We start from the raw sequence: 19,280 nt of genomic DNA, 5'->3' as shown, positions 1-19,280 counted from the left end.
CCAGGTTACCCAAATCGTTTTTCCATCACAGTGATTTTGGTAACAGCTGTTCTGCCTGATTGTTTTATGTGGATTTACTGGGTTGAAAGTGATTGGTCTTAACTTGTGTCTAGTGCTGGTCTCTTTAATATAATTTAAAGTATGTGTTCGATCTAATGCATCTGCTGTTGTCTTGTTGATATTCATTGACAAACGGTGTCATGTATCTCTATTCTATGATGGTAGAAGGTATATATGTGGTGTGGGAAGATTGTAATCACCTCAAATCATCATAGTTTTTGTAGATCTGCAGTGTTTTACAAGTGGTTGTAGTATACTTGGTGCAGGTGGCCTTTAAGGGTTGTGACCTTTTTTCTTAAACAAGAAACAAAATGCAATAGCTGTTTTACACACACACGCACACACACACACACACGCACACATAGCCAACTTTTGTTTTTGTTCATGTGAGTGCTCTTTATTATGTTTAATCAACCAGGCGGATATGTTTGACTGTTTGGCTCATTTCTCTGTCCTTGGTGCTGAACAGCTGATATCTTTGCAGATGATTTTTGGTTAGTTTTCTCCAAACTTGTTATCAGTTTCACACCACTCCTTCTTTTTTTTTCCCCTGATAAGTGATTAAATAAACCAATCAGAAGTTAGGAAGTCCAAATGTAGGTTAATGTGATGATGAAACCACAGAGTTACATTCAATGTGTTTATTATGAATGATTTAAGCTGCAGTTAAACTATTACAAACTTACAAATATGTAAACTGTTAACGCTTTAAAAGTTTAGTGCCTCATTGTAACTACATAAGTTAACTTTCCTTTTAAATATTACAGACAACTACTTCCTTTGTTTAAATCAAACTACAGACACAGGTGTTCATTCTGTATTATAAACTTTTACAAGCCTGCAGATGTGCAAATCTTGGTTATAGTGATTGTGGTGAATTTAGCTTTAACACTTTTAAAAGCAGAAAAAAATACATTATCAAAGTTCAAAGAACTACTAACTAGTCCACAAAAATATGGACGTATTTTATTTTATGGCTATACATGATACAATCAGACAATATAAACAAGACAACAGTAGAAGCAAGAGATCCAACAGTTAAAAAGGATATAAACAATCTGTCACTCTGGCCCTGGCATGCAGTCAGCTGAGCTAAACATTTTAGGCTCAGGATATCCAGTGTTAGTGTGAAAACACTCATGCGGAACAACAGCTTAGCTTTACATTCTAAAGGGACAAGAAATACACAGATGAACTGGATCACCACAGTAACCAAACATCGACTTAAAAACATATCCATATATTCATAGCCTAAGTCTTGATATCAACGTGCATTTATGCATACTTTGTTTGTTGACGTTGCTTGTGTCCTGGTTGTTTCCTGGTTTGAAACTCAAGGATAACTTTAATTGCAAATATTGCTTATACGTCATAGCAGTGTATGTTTCATATAGAGATAAACAGAAGTTATACGCAGGATACAGCCAATATGAAGTGTTTCCTTTTATTCATTTTCAGCAGTGTTTTTGCTGAACTCACGGTGGCGCTATATACCAGCCATAAGATGTTTGACTTCCTCTATCCTTTGGTGTGGACGCACATTCTTGCACTCTTAGATAGGGACAACAACCCGGTACTCTCAGTTGCTATTCGTGTTATGTGGTTGAGCTCTTTGTTCGCTTTATTCTTCCACCTGCTAGGGACTCATCGTCGATGATGGATTCGAAAATAATCTTGTTTCAAACGTGCGGGTTTCATTTTCTCCTTCTCTTTTTTCATGTCGCATATGGAGACATTAGCTATTCTTTTCCAGAGGAGATGAAACGAGGATCAGTTATTGGAAATGTGGCCAAGGATCTGGGGCTGGAGACGGGCGCGCTCTCTAACAGAAGAGCTCGCATTGACACCGACGGGACTGATGAACGTTACTGTGACATAAACGTGAATAACGGAGAGCTGATTGTTGCTGACAGGATTGACCGAGAGGGGCTTTGTGGAGAAAAGGCTTCGTGCGTCCTGAAACACGAGCTAGTGCTGGAGAATCCTCTCGAGCTGCATCGGATCAGTCTTCACATTCAAGATATTAATGATAACTCCCCAACATTTAATGAGGAATTTATTAATATAGAAATCCAAGAGTCAGCAGTCAGGGGAGCTCGTTTTGTGATGGAGGAGGCGCATGATGCGGATGTAGGACATAATTCAGTTCAGCAGTATAGCCTTAAAAAGAATGATAATTTCATTTTGGCTGTTGATGGAAACACAATAGAGCTTGTTCTAGAAAAAGAGCTTGATCGTGAAAAACAACAAGAGATCAATTTGCTCCTTACAGCTCTAGATGGAGGCTCTCCTCAGAGATCAGGTACTGTAATCATACACGTCACTGTACTGGATGCTAATGATAACGCCCCAGTGTTCAGCCAGGCCGTTTATAAAGCCAGTCTGCCTGAAAACTCTCCTCCAGATACCATAGTGATAGATGTTAGTGCTACTGACGCAGATGAAGGAGTGAATGGAGATGTGACTTATGACTTTGGACATGTTACTGATGATGTGAAGAAGATATTTAGTATTGACCGTAAAGTGGGTGAGATAAAAGTAATTGGCACCGTTGACTATGAAACTATGACATCATTTGAAATACGCGTTAAAGCAAAAGATGGGTTAGGGCTGTCATCTTATGCTAAGGTAATAATTACTATCACTGATGTAAATGACAACGCCCCTGTAGTCAATCTGAAGTCACTGACTAACCCCATACCTGAGAACGTGTCACCTGGTACAGAGGTGGGCATCATTAACGTGCAGGATAGAGACTCTGAGAATAACAGACAGGTCCGCTGCTCCATTCAGCAAAACGTCCCTTTTAAGTTGGTTCCTTCTATTAAAAACTATTATTCTCTAGTGACCACAGGACAACTGGACCGTGAACTAGTGTCTGATTACAACATTACAATCAGTGCCACTGACGAGGGCTCTCCACCTCTGTCCTCCTCTAAAACTGTTCAGTTATCTGTAGCAGACATCAACGACAACCCACCTGTGTTTGAGGAACAGTCCTACAGCGCATATGTGAGTGAAAATAACAAACCTGGCTCCACTTTATGTTCCGTTACTGCTCGAGACCCCGACTGGAGACAAAACGGTACAGTGATTTATTCTCTGTTAGCTGGTGAGGTGAACGGTGCCCCGGTGTCCTCCTATCTCTCTGTTAACGGAGACACGGGGGTGATCCACGCTGTGAGGTCGTTTGATTATGAACAGTTCAGGAGTTTTAAAGTCCACGTGATGGCCAGAGACAACGGTTCTCCTCCGCTCAGCAGCAACGTGACCGTCAGTGTCTTCATATCGGATGTGAATGACAACTCTCCTCAGATACTGTACCCCGCCCCGGAGGGCAACTCCTTCATGACCGAGCTGGTCCCCAAAGCTGCACACGGAGGCTCTCTGGTGTCCAAAGTGATAGCGGTGGACGCGGACTCCGGACAGAACGCCTGGCTGTCCTATCATATAGTGAAATCCACTGATCCGGGACTTTTCACTATCGGTCTCCACAGCGGAGAGATCAGGACACAGCGGGACATTTCTGAGTCTGACAGCATGAAACAGAACCTTATTGTGGCAGTGAAAGATAACGGACAGCCCTCTCTCTCTGCCACCTGTTCCATGTATTTACTGATTTCTGATAACTTGGCTGAGGTGCCAGAACTGAAGGACATTTCTTATGATGAGAAGAACTCCAAACTGACCTCTTATCTGATCATCGCGTTGGTGTCTGTGTCCACCTTTTTCCTGACCTTCATCATCATCATCCTGGGTGTGAGGTTTTGTCGCAGGACAAAGCCCAGACTGTTGTTTGATGGAGCAGTTGCCATCCCCAGCGCTTATCTCCCTCCTAATTACGCAGATGTTGACGGAACAGGAACTTTACGCAGCGCTTACAACTATGACGCCTACCTGACAACAGGTTCTAGAACCAGTGACTTTAAGTTCGTCAGTTCTTACAATGACAACACACTGCCTGCTGACCAGACTCTGAGGAAGAGTCCATCAGACTTTGCTGAAGCGTTTGGGGATTGTGATAGTTCTCCTGAGGTAGGCTCATGTTACATACCATCTGTCCCAGATGTGTGAAATGTATTCAGTACTTTATTCCCCCCCCCCTCACACACACACACACACACACTCCACTGATTTCAGCCAGTGGAGTATCTTTCACAGCCTCAGCTCCTTTCTCTGTCCTTGGTGCTGAACAGCAATTTTCTGATGCCCTTTGACCTTTTTTTCTATTCTGTTGTCACATTTTGGATTCTCTGACTTTTATTTCTTTCGAGTGGCTATATTATAAACCGGTCCAAAAATAGTAAGGTTTACTTTGTTTAAATATGTTCAATTAAATACGTCACTGCCTAGAAGGGAAGTCAATATCCATGTCACATTTTCTAAAGAAAAAGATGCATTTTTTTTTTTTTTTGTTTAAGTGATAATTGACACCAACTGTATTTTAGTTAATTTAATAGAAATTCAATATTTTAAAATGTACTTTTTCTCATAATAAAGTAGACGCCACCCTAGTTATCCAGTTAAGCAAGTATTAACTCATGTGTAAATCAGTGGAACATTTTTATATCTTTCATGTTATTATTCATTAAAACCTTTTTTTGTTTTTTTACTGTGGTCTATAGCCAGAGGGAGGCAGACATTCACTGCCCTATAAAATGACAGATGGAGATGCAGAGAATCTATTCTTACCTTGGCACTGATCATTAGGACTGAATGCATATCGCTAACGGACATGAATTGCTTATCAACATAACAAAGTTTTTAACTGGCCGACAAAAAAAGCTGGCTTGAGATTAAACACACCTCTATATACTGTAGATAACTCAATATCCTTATACATACAATTTAAAATAATTATTGTAATTCGTATTTTAGTGTAACTTTACAAAGATTAAACCTGTATTAAGTTTTGTATGTCTTTTCATTAATTGAACTAACCAGATCTGTAATAAAGTGAAATAATAATGTGCATTCATCAGACAATGACCCAAATAACCATGCATTCTTTTCAGTAATTTAAGTGGCAACTCTTACCAATTTTTAAACCAAGTTTATTTTAGTCTCAGTAACTTTAGAAATCTTTGTCAAGCATGATCAGTAGAACATGTCCAATGTCAAAACCATGTACCAGTAGTCAATATACTTTAAATACAAATGTTTGTCAGTGCAGCAGTCACTCCACGTCTTCCTGATTGCAGTAATCCAATTTTTAGTGCTGAATGCCTCCAATACTGCACTTTCACTGGTGCTTACTTTGTGTTTGTTTGATCGCATAGGATGGCAAAAATTGATTTTAATTTTGTTATTTGACAGTGTGCTTAATTGTGATATATTTCATATATCCAAATCCTCTATTGAATACCTTGATGCATTATGAAGCTCTCATTTATCAAACTTGCATGTTCACAAACCAGAAAAAAACTTCTCTTTAGTTCAGCTGCAGCTTCGTCAGACATCTATAGTTTTACAATGATAGACTCTCTGTCAAATACATACAGGCGGAGCAGTACTCACTGAATATTGTGTGAATAATGAGTCACTCTTCATTCAATTTGTTTTATGTGCATGTATTGATTGAAGAGTATATGCAGTAAGATAATGAGGGGATATAATGTACATGTTGTTGCACAATATCTATGCACCAAACAGTACAGTAAGATGATTTCGTTTTGCAATGTTATTACACAGTTTGTAGCCCTCGCATGGCGGATTTAACTCTGAGAGTGATGGCATGTGGAGAGAAGCGGTTCTTGTGTTGGTTGTTTGGGTGTGGAGGGCTCTTTAGCACCTACCAGAGGGAAGAAGTTGAGTCAAGTGATGCCCAGGATGTTTGGGCTTGCTCTCATCCTGTTTGGACAATGACCAGATTGTGATTAATGTGCAGAGAACAAACTAAAGTAATTGCTAGCGTAACTTCCTGCTGGGCCATTTTTGTAATGTGTTACATCTCCTGGGAGATTGCAGATCCCAGAAACTTGAAGGGTTACATGACCAACATATTACTGTTGAGTGTGATGACCTTTGGGACTGTGTGTGTGTGTGTGTGTTTTGGGTTGTCACACAGCTTAAATGCAGTGCAATGCATTGGAGCAGTAGAATAAAATCATTACGTCAGAGGGATTAATTAAGCAGTAGAATAAAATCATTACGTCAGAGGGATTAATTAAGCAACACATCTCTGAGAATATCAGCAAAAATTAAGCATTGTAACATTTGCAAAGATACTAATCATTGCAAAAGTATACAGGGTTGTATTACATTGTTCAGGTTTTGCTTTTCCTGTCCATCCTCTGTTGTCTCAAACATGAACGTTTCAGCTTTTATAATATTAAGTTACCACAACCTGATTTTTGCCTGCTCTTATGTTGGCCACAGTGCAAAACGATGAGAGAAATCGCAGCCAATGTAATGCTTGTGTCTCATAGCCTGCATATACTGTCCACTGTTGTAATAAACCTCTCAGTCTCTTGGTGACGCTCTTTTATAATGTCTGACTCATGGACGCTATTGCGTGTCTCACCTCATCTGTGTCAGTGGAACTGGAGTATTGGGTTAGAGCCGAGGGCTGTGCATGCATGCTGTTAGAGTATGTGTGGGTGTGTGTGAGAGAGAGACAGAGAGAGAGAGAGGGAGTGAGAGTGAGAGAGAGAGAGAGAGAGAGGGAGAAAGCTAGAGAGAGGGAGTGAGAGGGAGAGAGAGAGAGATAGAGGGTGAAAGCTAGAGAGAGGGAGTGAGAGTGTGAGAGAGAGAGAGGGCGAGCAGTGCTGAAATGGGGACAGAGAGAGAGGAATCCAAGCAGACAGCCTCCCTAATAGAGCATGACTAACTCAGCTAGAGAAGCAGGGAACCGTTGGATTACAGCAGCATTTGCAGTTCGATATTTGGATGTATATGTTTAGGATTTAGCCATAATGTCGACAGCACATCTGTTTCCGAAAACATGTTTGATAATGGATCAGCGAACGAACTTAAAATGGTGGCTGCGCTTTTTCTTGTTTTGCCTCCTTTTTGGCGTTTCGTTTGGAGAGGTCCGTTACGTTCTTCCAGAGGAGATGCAGCGGGGCTCGGTTATCGGGAATGTTGCGCGGGATCTGGGGCTGACAGCGACGGAGCTCGGTGCTCGTCGAGCCCGTGTTGTTGCTGAAGGAACCCGCCAGCTGTGTGAACTGGACACTGCGTCAGGCAATCTTTTGATCAGCCAGCGGATAGACCGAGAGGAGCTCTGCGCGCAAGCCAGTGTCTGCATCCTACAGTACCAGCTCTTGCTCGAAGATCCCCTTCAAGCTTACAGCTTAGTGTTGGACATTGCAGATATAAATGACAACAGCCCAGTGTTCGCTGCAGGAGAGATACAACTAGATTTAGTCGAGTCCACAGTTCTGGGCAGGCGCTTTCCCTTGGAGAGCGCGCATGACCCCGATCTGGGCACCAACTCAGTCCGTGAATATAAACTGAGCCCGAATGAACATTTTGCACTGGAAATTGGTACCCAAATAAACGGCAACGCCTATCCAGAACTAGTTCTTAAAAAGGCCTTGGACCGGGAGGCACAAGCTGAACATGTACTGAAAATCAATGGAATCGACGGGGGAAATCCAGTCAGATCAGGAACTGCATCTATTCATATCCGTGTTTTGGACGCTAATGACAATGTCCCAGTTTTTAGCCAACGAGTCTACAAGGCCTCTGTGCCAGAGAACTCTGCCATAGGGACTGTCATAGCAACACTGAATGCCACAGACCCAGATGAGGGTATTTATGGAGAGATAACATACTCTTTCAGTTACATGTCAGACAAGATGGGTGGAGTTATTGAAATCAACCCTCAGAGTGGAGAAGTTCGGCTGGCAGGTGTCATTGACTATGAAGAGGCCAGTACGCACGAGCTGGATGTCCAGGCTAAAGATGGGGGCGGCCAGGCGTCTCACTGTAAACTTATAATTGACGTCACTGACGTAAATGACAATAAACCAATAATAGAAATAAAGTCAGCCTCTGCTAACGTGGCTGAGGACTCCAAACCAGGAACTATGGTCGCTCTGATTAATATCTATGACCTGGACACAGGAAGCAGTGGGCGTGTCGAGTGCACAATCCCAGACAATGTTCCATTTAAGTTTGTATCAGAGGTGAAAAACTATTACATGTTAGTGACTGACGGGATGCTAGATAGAGAGCTTCAACCCGAGTATAACATCACAGTCACTGCCACCGATGCTGGGTCCCCCTCACTCTCCAGTGTAAAAGTTCTAACAATCGTGGTCAAGGATATAAACGACAACCCTCCGACTTTTACGCAGAGCGAGTACAATGCCAACATCTTGGAGAACCAACCCGTTGGCACGTTTGTGATGAAAGTGAAAGCAGAGGACACTGACGATGGATCTAACGCTAAAATACTGTACCAAATATCTGATGTGTCCAACTTCCTCACCATCAACTCAGACACTGGCGAGCTCTTCACATCTCGCCTCTTTGACTACGAACAGTCTGTTCACTTCCAAATTAAGGTGACAGCTCAAGATGGAGGCGACCCTCCACTCTCCACCACCTGCACTGTTAACGCGTTTATTAAGGACCAAAATGACAATGCACCCATTGTCCTGTATCCCGTCCAAACCACCGGGTTCATTGCTGAGGACATGGTGCCATATGAAGCGCCCAGAGGTTACCTGGTTACTAAGGTGGTAGCTGTGGACGCCGACTCTGGCCACAACGCCTGGCTCTCCTACAGAATAATCAGAGCAACGCAGCCTAACCTGTTCGTGGTCGGTCTGCATACGGGAGAAATCAGAACAGTGCGAGCATTCATGGAGGACGATGAACCGAAACAAACTGTTGTCGTTTCAGTGACAGATAACGGGCCTGAATCTCTCTCAGCCACCGCTACAGTCAGCGTGGTGATTGGAGACGGGCTGCCGGTTTTAAACGAGCTCTTTGAGTTTACAGATGAGTCACAGGACACTGATAACTTAACCTTCTATTTGATCATCGCCCTGATATCCGTGTCCTCTCTGTTCATCCTTTTAATCATTGGAGTGTTTTATTTTAAGCTCTGCAGGCGTAGTTATGTTTACCGTTCAACCACCGCTAGTCTCCCCGTTTTCCCCACCACCTACTACCCGCCTAGTTTCACAGATATGAGCCGCTGCGGGACTCTGCTCAAAGATGAGCGCTACGACTCCTTCTTGACCACAGGCTCGTGGAGAGGCGATTTTCGTTTCGGCTCGAGCACAGACACCGACACACTGAAGCAAAGAAGCGCAGCCTATCAAAAAAACACGCTCAGGCGCACGAGTGCAGACAGAGCTAGTTTAAAGGTGAGGGCAGGTGTACCTCATCCTTGTTACGTAATCAAATGAGAGTCGGCCATACCATATTGTAAATATGTTGTAAAATAATCCATGTGCGGTGAATACAACTTTGACCCCCTCGACTGCAAAAATATGTTAGAATTGTATTTGTGCGTGAATATATTGTTAAATATAATGTTTTTTGGAGTTTATAACCTCAATCTCATCCCCCCTACGACCTGACCATGAGCCATGAATAATATAGATGGTAATCTTTACCCAATTGTAGATAGTGTATTTTATGGAATATTTTCGAAAAGTAGTATCATAGTAGCATCACCAGTCATTCTTCTGTTTACATCTGTTTTGTTTGTGATTGTTTTTATCAAAGAAAACGTTTGCAGCATTTTGTTGTAACTTTAGTCAGACTTGTTTTGTTTGCCTGCTTTTAATTATTCTACTCTGTCACTACTTAGTAGCCTCTCTCTCTATCTCTCTCTTTTTTTAAATGCATGGTAGACCTTTTTGACTCTATTTATCACTGTACTTTCTGACCTTGTGAGAGCAAAACAGTTGATGAACTGTAGTCCTAGCTTTTAATATTTCTGCTTTGTCTGTGGTATATTTGTCTTTGCCACTGTTCATTTATTTGTGTAAAATAGCCTTCACACTTATTTATTGTCCATTTTTGGACTTGGAATACACTGCAGCCAAGTTTTGATAATGCCGTGTTATCTTTTCACAAAATAACACTTGACTTGTTGTGTGACAGAGACATAATACAATATTTGCACTATGCCATGCATTGAACAATCAATATGTAAACTGACTATGAGTGTATACTGATGAAAAATAAACTTGAAGAGAAGATTGTGTTTTACTTCTCCATTTGCCTAATAATGAGCTTTTGCACAGAATTTAAAGGAATGAAGGAAATTTATATGGGAAACCAAAACTGATGGTCATCGTAACAGAAATCCATGGCAATTGTAATTAACAAGAAAAATAAAACTTGCACACTGACAAATAATTACATGCATGTCTTTGTAGTACAACATGCCTCCTCTCAGGTTTGAGCAACAAGCATTTTACGCTAAAATTAACCTCATCTCTACTTTACTTCTCCTCATTGCCCTCAAATGTGGACAGTGTTATGTAAGTTGTAGTGCACTTAGAAGTCATAAACAATTAATGCAAAACAATATGTGTAGAAAATTGCAGACTGCTTTTTCTAACCATTATTTTTTAATTCTCAAGCATTCATTATATTGTACAATGTGATTTTTTTTTTTTTTGCATTTGAATCTGTAGACATGCATCTCATTAAGTAAGTAAGTAGGTAATTAAGTTGTGTAATGCTTCAATGCCAACACTATTAAAACAGTGCTTGATGCTGGGAAATACCTATGACAATGAAAGGATGATTCTTCTTAAAAGTTTTTCTATTCCATAAAATATCAATCTGAGCACTTACACATTGCTGCCACTACTGCTAATAATAATAAAACATAATACATAATCGAATATACATAATAAACATAAATATAATAAAACATTGAAAGTAGTAAAAGTGGTACTTTTCTTTCTTTCTTTCTTTCTTTTTTTTCTTTCTTTTTTTCTTTCCCATATGTTTTTTTTTAGATCAACTCTGAATTAGGGCCTCTTTAGCATCAAGACATAGTTACACACAAGTTTTTTTTTACATAAAACAGTACAAAACTAAATAGAAAACAGGGATACAAAAGCAAAGCAGTTAAAGTCACAAACAGTAGAAACCAACATGTTTTTATATGTATGAAAGTTGAAAGATGTTGTAGTTTGGAGCTGCACTCAGATCAGTAGTTAGACTCTTATACAACGGTTTAATAGTGAAGTGTGTTTCTGTGCCACATAGTGTCTGTGTGTCTGTGTGTGTGTGTGTTTGTGTTCCTGCCTGCTACTGACTGTGTCATATGAAGCAGAGGTTTTATCATCAAAATAATTCATGTGTGTTCCTGTTCGTGTTACAGCTGCAGGCTCATTTGTGCTCCTAATTCCAGCCGTGGAAGGAGAGGGTGTTGATTGAGATGTTGATTTAACAGCATGGCTGATTTTAATTAACACAAGCATCACAGAGTTTTCAGCGCTTTTTTTTTTTAATACTGACAGTAGTTTTGTTTTATAGAAACATCCTGCACAGAATAAAGGATGGGATGTTGGAGAATTGCTGAGGCATTTTGTATGTAAATCTAGGAGTGGGGATTTTTATAGCAACATCTTTAAGCTGCACTTCTTTATTTGTTTATAGCACAGAATCAATATCTCTCCAGGTTATCCTTTTCTCATCACTTTATTAAATTTGATGTTGTCACCAAAGTAGATGATTATTGCATTGCGCTTTAGTTGTAATATGATAAAATGTGATTTCACAGGTGCTGATAATTAATTTAAGACGCTGTTTTATATAATAACATCACAGGATAAGGGCTGGTAAGTTAGGCTGATCAAGTAATAATGGAAGCTTAGTGTAATGTGAGTTAAATGTTCAGAAATAGACTAACTTTAAGCCTTAAAAGTTATTTAAAATCATATACAACCCTGTGTTAAATTAAAGGAGAGAGCTGTCTTTGCATGCAAGCATTTACATCTAAGGTACCTGCTGCCAAATGACAGTCAAAGTTACCTTCTGAAGACTCAATTTAAAAAGGAAAAAAGGCTCTATTTTTAGTATGCTAACAATATTCTGGAGTGAGCAGAACAGAGCTGAGCAGGTTGAAGCTTAAGCTTTGTTGACAATGTCTGATTTTTATTTACCAAAAATGTGGTTAAGTAAGTGAGTCAAGAAAAAGACAATTTTATGCAACTGATGAACATCTATCTGGAGTCAGATCATTTCAGAATCAGGTTTACTTTGCCAAGTACATACGTACAAGGAATTTGACTCCGTTTTTTATGCAGCTCTCTCAATGTACTTACACAGAATATAAATAACAGAGAAAAGAATACAATAATAAAAATTAAATAAAAATCAAGTGTCTATAATACAAGTCAAGTTTTCATACAAGTCAAGTGTTCGGGAGTTGTAAACAATACAAATAGTGCAAAGACATAAATACTGGATTGATATACGTGGACTAGATGACTATGTACAGCATGTACATGTGGAGATGTCTAAATAGTATATGTACACTGAGTAGGATTTATATTTACAGTGACAGATATGTACATATTATAATTTGTACATAAAGTGACAGATGATATGTACATATTACAGAAAATTGTGCATTAAAGATTGTAAACTATAATCTAAAAATGTGCATTACAGACTGTAATAATTGTAGTCTATAAGAGCAGCAGTGGATGTTTGGTGTTACAGGGTAACTGACAGTGTATGACTGATTAAGTGTTCATCGAAATGATGACCTGAAGGAAGAAACTGTTCCTGTGTCTTGTTGTTTTGGCATAAATTGTTTGCATTTGTTAGATCTACACCATAGTTTGAGTGTATCTTGCTTAAAGCAGCCCAAGCATCAGCAGAGTGTCTGATATGTCTCAAGGTCAAACCATTAGTCATTATTTCACTGTGGAGTTGTATATAATGCATATGAATGTAAAATAATGTGACATAATGATCTGATTTGTTTTTTCAGATTCACACTAACTTTTCTTTTTTTTCTCTCTCCTTTCTTTTCTCGGTGTGCTCCTTGAATAAAACATCAATTTCGAATCCAGCAGGTAAGCTGATTTTCATTTTCCTTTCTCTTTAAATCTCACACAGATCTCAGTTATGCTAGTATCACAGCCTCATCAACACCACACTCCCACAATCAATATGAAACATCGCTGACCCAGAATGAGTTTCCATTCCCCATGTCATTTTTTCTCTCTCTCTTCCTCTGTATCTATTTTCACTACACACACACACTCTGTTGAAACCACATAGAAAAACTAACATTATGAATGTTTGTTAGACACGTATCTTTTCAAATGCTGCTTTGATAGCCATTTTCATACAGGACTGACATTTTTGCCAGCAGTCTTGTAACACAGGCAGCTGCATTGCTCTTATTTTTGTGTGCTGTGTGATTCCACCCGAGATTTAAACTGCATGAATATTAATCATCCTGCTGTGCAGTCATTGCCTGAATAATGCACAATCACGATGTGTGCAGAATGTTTTGCTCTGCGGCACAGTGTATGCTAATATTGTGTGTGAACAGGCGCTATCGTGACCTACTAAAAATTAGCCCTTCCTATGTGAAAACATCATTGTAGCTACATAGAGAAGCCATACACTGCTGTGGAATTTGTCAGTATGCGTTCATGCTTGTGGATCAGTGTTGCAGTGGTTGCATACTAGATGAGAAAGCCACTGCTCAAATGTAGGTCACTGGATTTATCAGTCAGAGTGGATCAGGAGTGAAAAGATTATCTATCTATCTATCTATCTATATATCTATCTATCTATCTATCTATCTATCTATCTATCTATCTATCTATCTATCTATGTATCTATCTATCTATCTATCTATCTATCTATCATCCCTCTATCTATCATCCCTCTATCTATCATCCCTCTATCTATCCATCCATCCCTCTATCTATCTCTCCATCCCTCTCTATCTATCTATAGACAACTTTGCACCCTTTTACTCTGTGTATGTTCATAATTTGTTCTTGCCATTGTTTTCTTTTCTTTTTTCAAGCTTCCTCTCTTACATTTGAGATTATTGCAGCTGTGCATTTTAAAAGGACTTGCTGGAAAGTTGTGTGATAACTGGGAACCCCTTTTCAACATGATGCACACTATTCCCAGGCTGACCCACTTGTATTTTAGTCAATTCATACTGTATCTAAACATGGTGATATTGGCCAGTTCTCTGAATAACCAGATACCGAGAAAGCATAAAAATGTTTTGGCATTTTACACAGACTTTAATATTAGTTTTCACTTAATTTTGATGTTGTACATCCACCAACATTAAAGGTTAGGCAGGAATACACTAGATTATACAGACCATACAGTGCATTGGTCCCTACATACTGATGATGGTGTTGTTTTACTGAGTCACTGTTGGTGGTGCTGTTGCCTAAGCAGACTCTGGTTTGTCTCATATCACCCAGATCACAAATCACCAGTCCTCGAAGTAAATGGGCGATGTTTATGTGCATTCATTCACTAAGCCTATAGTGGATGGTGGCATTGTGTGGATTTGACTGAGGTATACGGTCCATATTGTAAGCGAGATACAAGGCTTCTCTCTCCCTATGCGGATAACTGTGTCATTTTGGATCTGATATTCCGAAGAGCAAAGGCACCTCATCGGATTGGAGAGTCTCCATTTTGCTTTTCTGCCTTGTTGGCTCTGGCCGTAGTCTCCTTCCTCTTCATCACGTGTTTAGTGGTTATTATATCAGTGAAGATCTACAGATGGAGAGAGTCTCGCATCCTGTATCACTCCAATCTCCCTGTGATTCCATATTATCCACCACGTTACTCAGACACTTTGGGGACAGGCACTCTTCAACACGTGTACAACGCAAAGGTGTGCAGGACGACTGACTCCAGAAAGAGTGACGTCTAGTATATGCACCTGATGAGTCAAAGTTTGGTTAGTGTGGATGACACTGGAACAGAAAGAATGCAGAACGGAGAGCAGTCATCTCACATGTCTACTCTGGTAAGTTGGTCCTTGGGACTTTATGCAAATCATATCAGCTCCTACATCTGTGAGCATTATGACATGTTGATAGAAGGTTCACTTCATGTGTTTGTACTGATACAACTAATTGTTGCTGGAATAGTGAACATATAAAACCCATGTTGCTGGGTGTGATTTATTGACGGGTAGTCCATTCTGCAGCTCTATCGCTGTCCAAGGTGCTGAAGTGCTGATCTGCACTGATCAGACTCTTGTTATTTGAGGACGTTGCACTGACTTGACTTTGAAGACAGCCTGGTTGAATTTAATTCCACAATTCAGTAACTAGGCCTGATAATAATAACCATAATCTCAATATTATTCATAATTATATTAATAATAATTCTAATAATAATAAGTCTAGTAGTGTTATTTAGTTAATCTGAAGCATTTCAGTACATGTTAGTGGTTGGTAAACTGTATTTTTACTACTGCTACCTTGCTAGCTAGTGTATTTTAAATGCACAGTTCATAAGACTGTCTTTATTTTTATTTAATTTCTTTATGTACACAATTGAATTGAATTCAACTTGTTTTTATATAGCGTCAAATCATAACAAGTTATTTCGAGACACTTTTCATATTGAGCAAGTCTCTATATACACACAAGGATTTAGTTTTGTTTATCTTTTATAGAGACAACTGCACCGTTGAGGGGTTGTCTTACATATTTATCATTTTGCCCACAAAAAAAACGAGCTTTCATTTGTTATGTAGATGTTTCCTGGCAAGAGAGCCTTTTCTCTATATTGATTCCATTTTTTTCCTCATTTCATGAAGACAAATGACATACCTGGCATTAAATTGAGTAATCATTAACGTGTTTTTTATTGCCAACTATACCATTACTATATGGTGAATATCATCCGAAATGTCTGGTCATACGAGTTTCATATTTTAGCCTCTAAGTGACGCTGTTGTCTGGTAGATCAAGTCTACCGTGCAGGGTGAGGCAGTGTGAGGCAGTGTGAGGCAGGGCTTTCCCCTCCCCTGTCACTGCGTTATACAAGAGGAGATGATCTGTGTTTCATACGAGCTGGGGCTCATCGGAGAAACAGTTGATTTACATTTCTAACGCTAGTTTAAATGAACCTGGGATGTACGCGTTTTCCTCAGTGAGTTGAAATCGTCATTCCGTTGTTCGGTTTGCTGTAAGACCCTGTTTTCACATGGCATCTAAAGAAAACCCTCGAGACGGAGGAGAAAGATGGCGATTGTTTGGACCATCGCGAGGGGCAGTGTATCTGTTTATTTTTCAGTTTATTTTTCTCCATCAAGCGAAGGCACAGATCCGATATTCAATTCCAGAGGAGATGAAGAAAGGGTCCCTTGTTGGTAATGTCGCACAGGACCTCGGTTTGGATTTGAGGAGGCTCCGTTCTGGGCGGGCCCGTATCGTGACTGGAGAAAACATCCAGTACACCGAGCTGAAGACAGACAAAGGGACGCTGGTCGTGAATGAGAGAATAGACCGAGAGCAGCTTTGTGGAGACGTGACGCCGTGCAGCTTCACCTTTGAGATCTTATTGGAAAAACCAATGGAGTTGCACCCTGTGACCATAGAAGTACTGGACGTAAACGACAACGCTCCCACTTTCCAAAACAGTCACTTGGAATTTGAGATAAGCGAATCGGCTGTGCTTGGTTCCCGTTTTGATTTAGAGAGTGCGGATGACGCTGATGTTGGAGAAAACGGTCTACAGAATTATATTTTAACTCCGAACGACAATTTTGTTTTGAAACAACACGTTAATCCGGACGGCAGTAAATATGCTGAAATGGTGCTTCAGAAAGCCTTAGACAGAGAAGAACAGCCACGCCTGTCTCTGAAGCTGTTGGCTGTGGACGGCGGAAATCCACAGAGATCGGGTACAGTAAATATAGATGTCAATATCCTAGATGCCAATGATAATGCTCCTGTGTTTAACCAGTCTGTGTATAAGGCCACGGTGGTTGAAAATGCACCAAAAGGCACACATATTGTTACTGTGAATGCAAGCGACATAGATAGCGGTTCAAACGGAGTAGTAACGTATTCATTTTCTAAATCAAAAGCAGGTATAGCTGACTTGTTCAACATAGACGAAGCTACTGGGAGAATATATGTGGCAAAGGTAATCGATTTTGAAAAAGACAAAAAAATTGAATTCCGAGTTGAAGCTAAAGATCAAGGCAGCCTGACAGATTCTAGCAAAGTTGAAATTGAGGTAATCGATGTAAATGATAACGCTCCGGTCATTAACGTTATGTCATTCACTAGTCCTGTGTCAGAAGACTCCCCTGCTGGTACCACTATTGGCATAATTAATGTTAAAGATCTCGATTCGGGTGAAAACGGACAAGTTAGATGCACGATCGAAGGAAATGTTCCTTTCAAAATTAAATCCAATGTGAGGAATTATTATGCATTGATGACTGATGCTGCATTAGATCGTGAAAATCTGTCAGAATGTAACATTACTGTCATTGCCTCAGACGCAGGGTCACCCCCACTCTCAACTAAACGAACCTTTTATCTTAAGGTCTCGGATGTGAACGATAATGCTCCTGTATTTCCACGAGGCTCTTATAGTGCATTCATCACAGAGAATAACTCTCCGGGTGTATCTGTACTAAGTGTTAATGCTAAAGACCCGGATGAAAACCAGAACGCCCGTGTTTCCTATATTTTGGAAGAATCTGAGATAGGCGGATCTCCAGTTTCTGGATATGTTTCTGTAAATGCAGAAAGCGGAGTGATACATGCAGTGCGCTCATTTGATTATGAGCAGATTAAACAGCTTTTATTCACTGTCAAAGCGCAGGATGGAGGTTCCCCTCCACTCAGTAGTAACGTGACTGTGAAATTAATGATCCAGGACCAGAATGACAACCCTCCTCAGGTTCTGTACCCAGTCCAGACTGGAGGCTCTCTGGTGGCTGAAATGGTGCCTCGTTCAGCAGATGTGGGCTATCTGGTCACTAAAGTGGTGGCTGTTGATGGGGACTCTGGACAGAATGCCTGGCTCTCCTATAAACTGCAGAAAGCCACAGACAGGGCGCTGTTTGAAGTGGGCTTACAGAATGGAGAAATAAGAACTATCCGCCAAGTCACTGATAAAGATGCTGTGAAACAAAGACTGACTGTTATAGTGGAGGACAACGGGCAGCCCTCTCGTTCAGCTACAGTCATTGTTAACGTGGCGGTGGCGGACAGCTTCCCTGAAGTGCTGTCTGAGTTCACTGACTTTACACACGACAAGGAGTACAATGACAATCTGACTTTTTACTTAGTGCTGGCTCTGGCTGTAGTCTCCTTCCTCTTCATCACGTGTTTAGTGGTTATTATATCAGTGAAGATCTACAGGTGGAGACAGTCTCGCGTCCTGTATCACTCCAGTCTCCCCGTGATTCCCTATTATCCACCACGTTACTCAGACACTTTGGGGACAGGGACTCTCCAACACGTGTACAACTACGAGGTGTGCAGGACGACTGACTCCAGAAAGAGTGACTGTAAGTTCGGAGGAGCCGGTAGTCAGAACGTGCTGATAATGGACCCCAGTTCTACAGGGACGATGCAGCGGATACAGAGTGAGAAGAGCATCCTGGATGAACCAGACTCTCCTCTAGAGGTCAGTTAAATATTTTAGCTTCTTCTGTGTGCCCCCTTTTGTTTTCTTTCTTTTTTTAGTTGCATTGATACAACCGTTGCACTTCATGCAGTCATTTCAGCACCATGGACAGCATCTCAGTTGGCATCGCCTGATAGAAATGCTGCTTTCTGTTTAAGTCTTCATAGATACAGCTTTGGTCATCATTGGCTCCTGAACTAATACCATACGAACTTTGTTATGTAATATAGTTATATTACCTTGATGCGTTTTAGGGAAAATAGTGCTGCATTGATCATTTTCAAACTGCAGGTGTCTGTGTGCATTTTAGAGGCGAGTGCTTAACTTTCATTTCAGTCTTTATAAGACCTTGCAAACCATTCAATCATTGTATTGAGTCATTACTGTGATTTTAGAGTGTAAATTTGCCTATTTTCGATAAAAGCAACAGTTTTACATATTTTATTTTAAATCAATTGTTTGTTTTTTGTCTGTAGGAAGGCAAATTGTTTGAGAGTGAGATTTGATTTTCTGACATTTCTGTCAGTTCCTTTTGTTTTTTATTTTTAATCATAATCTGGCATAATACAATATGTTGAGTTGAAATATATTTTAATTTACAAATATTTATTTAAATATTTTTATTAAAG

General features: G+C 40.2%; 2 protein-coding genes across 13 annotated transcripts in view; both read left to right on the top strand.

Moving 5' to 3' along the window:
* Positions 1-19,280, top strand: part of LOC141775468 (protocadherin gamma-C5-like) — a 227,851-nt gene that overhangs the window by 31,417 nt on the left and 177,154 nt on the right. For 2 of the 12 annotated variants that reach the window (XM_074648872.1, XM_074648870.1), the window contains exon 1: positions 1,626-4,095. The exons of 8 other annotated variants lie outside the window; for them this stretch is intronic. In XM_074648872.1, coding sequence (XP_074504973.1) covers positions 1,714-4,095 — 2,382 coding nt within the window. In that variant the 5' untranslated portion in view covers positions 1,626-1,713. Of the gene's footprint in view, positions 1-1,625; positions 4,096-19,280 lie in introns of those variants that run through there. 2 more of the 12 variants (XM_074648889.1, XM_074648886.1) reach the window with 1 other exon arrangement.
* LOC141775862 (uncharacterized) lies at positions 6,315-18,995 on the top strand. Its single transcript, XM_074649606.1, has 2 exons — positions 6,315-9,413; positions 16,162-18,995. The coding sequence occupies exons 1-2, from the start codon at positions 6,975-6,977 to the stop codon at positions 18,658-18,660; spliced, it is 4,938 nt and encodes a 1,645-aa protein (XP_074505707.1). The 5' UTR covers positions 6,315-6,974; the 3' UTR covers positions 18,661-18,995.

The sequence above is a fragment of the Sebastes fasciatus genome, chromosome 10, assembly GCF_043250625.1.
Source record: "Sebastes fasciatus isolate fSebFas1 chromosome 10, fSebFas1.pri, whole genome shotgun sequence".
Taxonomy (NCBI): domain Eukaryota; kingdom Metazoa; phylum Chordata; class Actinopteri; order Perciformes; family Sebastidae; genus Sebastes; species Sebastes fasciatus.
The sequence above is the reverse complement of the archived record's forward strand: the minus strand, read 5'-3'. Positions and strand labels throughout refer to the sequence as shown.

Coding starts and splice junctions, on each gene's coding strand:
- LOC141775862 (XM_074649606.1), top strand. CDS start 6,975: ATGTCGACAGCACATCTGTTTCCGAAAACATGTTTGATAATGGATCAG. Junction 9,414..16,161: donor GTGTACCTCATCCTTGTTAC/GTAATCAAATGA, acceptor TCAGTGAGTTGA/AATCGTCATTCCGTTGTTCG.